At 40.6% G+C, this 5,028-nt stretch overlaps 1 protein-coding gene across 1 annotated transcript; it reads right to left on the reverse strand.

The window, feature by feature from the left end:
• Positions 1 to 1,040: 1,040 nt before the first annotated feature.
• LOC139436026 (uncharacterized) lies at positions 1,041 to 2,139 on the reverse strand. The gene is made up of 5 exons (XM_071207173.1): positions 2,065 to 2,139; positions 1,816 to 1,892; positions 1,532 to 1,712; positions 1,130 to 1,372; positions 1,041 to 1,078 (listed from the first exon to the last, which is right to left on the reverse strand). Exons 1-5 carry the CDS (start codon positions 2,129 to 2,131, stop codon positions 1,041 to 1,043), a joined length of 606 nt encoding a protein of 201 aa, XP_071063274.1. The 5' UTR covers positions 2,132 to 2,139.
• Between the last annotated feature and the right edge of the window lie 2,889 nt (positions 2,140 to 5,028).

Here is a 5,028-nt window from a genome sequence, read left to right on the forward strand (position 1 = left end):
TTACCCATCCAAACATGAATATTCACGACACATTTGATATCAACTCGGAACTTTATTGTCAAAATCAACGGTTCTTTGAACCCATAAAAAAAAACTAAATGTACTTGTATAAATGACACTAAATATATTTTTTAATGATTTCAGGCGTCACAGGTATCTAGCCTACAGAAGCTTTGTGAGCTGGTGCTGGGGCTTCCTTGGATGCAGGATCAGAGTGGTGATTCCAGCCTGCATTGTCCTCAGGATACGCAGGGAGTTTCCTGATCCGCGAAATGTCTATGTTGGGTTCAGACAGCAGCCAAATTGAACCGTGTAGCATACCCGGCGATGACCTCCTCCCTGTCAGGTCGCTCATATTGGGAACACAGGTCCTCTGGGATGGGTATCTTCAGAAGCTCCTGTGTGAATGGTGCAGGTTCCACAAAGACTTGGTTGAAGATGAGGTCCATCAAGTTGGCCACGTAGCCTGTACAATGTTAAAAAAAGCACCCAAAAAAATGTGGTTTTTATGCATGTAAAAAACTGAAAGTTATTTCTAATTTTTTTACTTTATATTTGTAAATAGTTGTATAATAAATATTTTAAACACTTACGGAATGTGGGGTCAGTCTTTACTGGTTTTGCTCTGCATTCTCCCTTCCTGGCCTTTGGGAACTGCAGCTTATACAGAGGGTTTCCAGTGGATGTAGTGGCTTGTGCACGCTCAGCGTTTTCATTGTAGTGCAGGGCTGCCAGGTACAGTCTTTAATTTCCGCCATGAGAAAAAAAATGTAAATAATAGCAACGGATGTACAAATTGTCACTAATTAGTAAGTAACTATGGTTTATTTTACCTGCACAACATTCCAAGAAATGGAAACACAACATTCTTTGGAGCAAAGCGCAGGATGACGGCATGGAATGACTCCAAAGATGAAGTCTGGTGGTGTGGGCTGAGTTTGGCCACAGCTTTCAAAATCCTCTTGTTTGAGAGAATTGTCTCCAGCTTGTGAAAGGCCGGCGTTCCTAAGAATTTGAAAATCAAAGTCATATTTGAATCGTCATGCTTTATAGAACATCCTGAATTCAATAGTTGTCCCTTACAAATATTTATAGAGGAGTAATGTAATATGGTTTATGAACAACATACCTGCAGCCATCCATTGGTATTGCGCAATGCGCAGTGGATGAAGGCACTTAGGGAACAGGGGGTCATCATGAGAGTGGATATCCTGCACGTGGTTCAGGATGGAAGTCCATTTGGCCACTCTCTCAGGCCCGGTGGTGGAGGTTGCTGCAGTCCAGTATATGTGGTTTCTTATACTCTTCACCCACCCTCGAAGTGTTTCGCTGTCCTTCTTTTTTGCAGCCTTCTCCAGTTGCTTAGAAATCCCTAATAAATACATTTAACATGTAATTAATATACATACAAGTTTACTCAAAATATTATGCTACTGATGTGATTGTAGGAAGCTGGGTTTGTGTCTAAATAAAATAATGATTGTATTTACAATTGATATATTTACATAGAAATTAATATAAAGAATAATACCTTTTTCTATGTGCCAAACATCAAAGAATTGGGTGATGCTGCTTTCCCTTAGGAATTTCTGAATTTGCAGATGTCTGTCCGTGACAATACAGTCCAGAGTCACACCACGTTCCTTTAACAACTCCAGACTCCTTTTCAGGCCCTCTAACTCCATGTGGTAGCTTCCACCAACCTCATTGCTCTGTTATGACACATACAAATAACCATTGATACACACATTTGAAATATAACGTGCAAACGGTGTTATAGAAAAAAACATTGCTATTTCATTTCAACCCACTTACCTGAACCAACTGGAGGTCAACGACTTTGTTGTTCTTCAGGTCCATCATAGTGTAGCTTCCGAACTTTGCAGAGTGGCCTGTGAAAATATGTTTTACAGTAATTACTATTCTCTGCGGATGGTGAATTTGTATTTTTGCTTGTAGTGTTTAGCATATGTTTTTCAGGAACCATTAATTGAACAAATCACACATAGTGAAACCCCTTTCTGAAATGTAAAATGTGAATTATATAAAACATATACGACATACCTGGAGAGTCAGCCCTCATATCACCACCAACTATCACTTTCTCCTCTGCATGGAGCTTCTGTAGCATGCCTTCCTGTGATTTTTGCCAGTAAGAAACAATCGCTGGCTCAATGAACATCCTGGCATGCCTTCGGAAGGGGTTGTATTTGCATAGCTGCATATTCATTGCTTTGAAGACCTAATGGTTGAAAGAAAACAGCAAGAATACATTTTAATCTCAAAGATCACCTGTAGATTTGTTGACGAGTCGTTGAGGAGAACCTGGAAAGTGCAAATGAGCTGCCCTTTTTTTAAACAGGGAAAGAGCTGAACATGTCATTAGGAGTGCTTACTCTACAGTGCCCCTTTCACATCTCTTCTCTTTCTCCACACCACCCTCCCAAAAGAGCTTTACATATTAGCATGGGTCGTTACCTAACAGTGCCCTATTCCCAACTTTTGTCAGTCTTGTTATTGTTACCTTGTCCTATCTTATTCAACAACAACATTTGCATTTTCAAACATTGGCAAAACAATCTTCTGCAGTTAATTTACCTTTGAAAGTTTGTAGAAAGATGCTCCGTTGACATATGTTGCAACTGATAGCTGCAGGTTTCCAACTGGAGTACTCCCAAGAACAGGCTGGCTATTCCAGTTTCTTGTAAACTGACAATGGGGGCACAGCTGATGCACTGATATGAATGTACCGATCCTTCTGGTTTGTACATCACACACACGCTTGCACACAGGACATGATTCAAAAAGCTCCATGAGGCAGGTCTCATACACGATGTATGTGTTGATCGTCTGGGGGGGGTTTTGTTCTTGACCACTAAAACAAAAAAATAGAAGTTAAGATCCATCACACAGATTGTTGCTTTAGAGATCTTTGGTGTTTCCCTATTATCAATGTTTGAATTATATACAGCAAAAAATACAATACATAGACAAACTCAGTGATATTTCAGTAACTTACGACATGGCTGTTGTTTCTGTAGCATTTGTTATGGATTCTGCTGGATCATAAGTTGCATCCTGGCCTTCGGAAATCACCAAAGAAGAGCTTCCCTCAAATGGATCTTCGTATTCCTCTTCAAGGTCTACACGGGGCCTCTTTGGTGGTCTCTTTATGGGGGTGAATGTTGAAAAGGGCACTGGCACTTCCAACGGAAGTGTTTCAACACCAACGCTTCTGCAGGGAATTTTAGCCTGGACAGCTGTAACATAATTGTATTTGACATTAAAAACAAAACAAAAATATGTTTACAACAATTAGAAGCACACAAATTAAAGGCTACAACATCAGAATGTAAAATGTAACCAAAGAACATTTCAAAAACGTGCTTCTAACCTGTACTTCGATGTGAACCAAGAGTCCTCGAGGATAGCTGTGTACGAACAGTACGGTACTTGGGTGGGTCAGTCTGACATGCAGAATCTATCATCACAGGTAATCTGCTGGTAGCATGTGATGTGCTGTAAAGAAGAAAACATAGTTAGAACAAAATCATCTCAACTTAGTATTCAGGATGAGAAAATACTATTTGGATAAATATAGTCTGAAATCCCAAAAGATGGGGGCTAAAACTCTCTATTTAGCAAAGCTCTTTCAATCTGAGTTAGTTTTGAACCGTAACGTGCATGCTGTGTGTCTGACTCAATACAGGTGATGTGTTGGAGAGGGGCTGAGCTCAGTAGACTGACTGTAATGAGTGCTAGCCACTAATTAGCCTGTTGCTAGAGGTAAGGCCTTGTCAACAACAACAGAGCAACGGGGCTTTAGCTCAGTTTTACTCGTGGTGTGTGTCCCCCCTCGCATACATACAGTGTTGTATCCTAACACACCCCCATTTATATTCATGTGCGCAAACAAGTAAACACACAAAAGCTTTTACTTATAACGCTGCAAAAAACGGCATGTCTCATTAGCGTAGCTTACCTTACAGATCGATGATATCTGATCGTTCTTACAGACTACAATCACGTTTACATATAACGCTGGAAAAAACGGCACTTGCCTACAGAAGATTACGTTTGTTATTATAACTTACTCAATATGATTTTAGAGGATACAAAATACTAATAAATAGGAGAATAAATACTTGTGTTATCGCCTAGGCCGAGAGCGTGGCTTTACAGCCTTCACACAGATCGCCATTACGGCAGTATGTCTGAACATGTTAGTAAATGCCTGATAATTCAAATAAAAGACAAAGCAAAGACTGCGGAGCGTACAAAATAAAATGCTACAAAATTATATAAACACCTAACCGATTACTATTTGGGTTTGAGGCGACATTGATACGGCGAAGCTACATGCTACAAGCTAGAGATAGCTTTATCAGGAAAAACACCGCTAAATAAAAACTTACAGCTTCAAAATTGGATGTGTCCTCACTGGCCTGGTCCCGGATGGTTGGTATTGATCCCGGGTTTAGCATTACTTTGGAGGCATATCCGTGTTGGACTTGAGAGAAGTTCATAAACATGTCCGTCGTAAAATGTTTGGAACACACAAACAGAAATCTTCCGTGGTCTTCTGGCACATGTCCCTTGTAAATGAAGTCTAGCCACAGATTCATTTATTTTTCCACGGATGGCATTGCATGCAGTCCCCTGTCCCGAGTCTTGCAGCCAACAACAGCACAACGTTTAACTATCTTAGACATCCTGGCAAGAGCAGGCAAAAACACAGATCTGGGTTGATTTAGCCTGCCGATAGCCTATATGCGAATGAGAGGTTTGGCAATGCACGTGGCCGTGGCTCATTCCCCTGATAGGTGGAGAGTTGACCAATAAGCCGAGGACTTCTCTGTGACGTAGAAAAGTGTTGAAATCTGGATCCATTTTTTTCAGATCCGTTTCAGCCCCTTTTTTAGAGATTTGGCGAAGGAGGAAAATAGAGAGGGTTGTGTTTTCTGACACTTGGTGAGTTCCCTGGAACACCGAGGACACATATTCATGTATAAAATACGTACAAAGGTG

Source organism: Pseudochaenichthys georgianus, chromosome 22, assembly GCF_902827115.2.
Source record: "Pseudochaenichthys georgianus chromosome 22, fPseGeo1.2, whole genome shotgun sequence".
NCBI lineage: Eukaryota > Metazoa > Chordata > Actinopteri > Perciformes > Channichthyidae > Pseudochaenichthys > Pseudochaenichthys georgianus.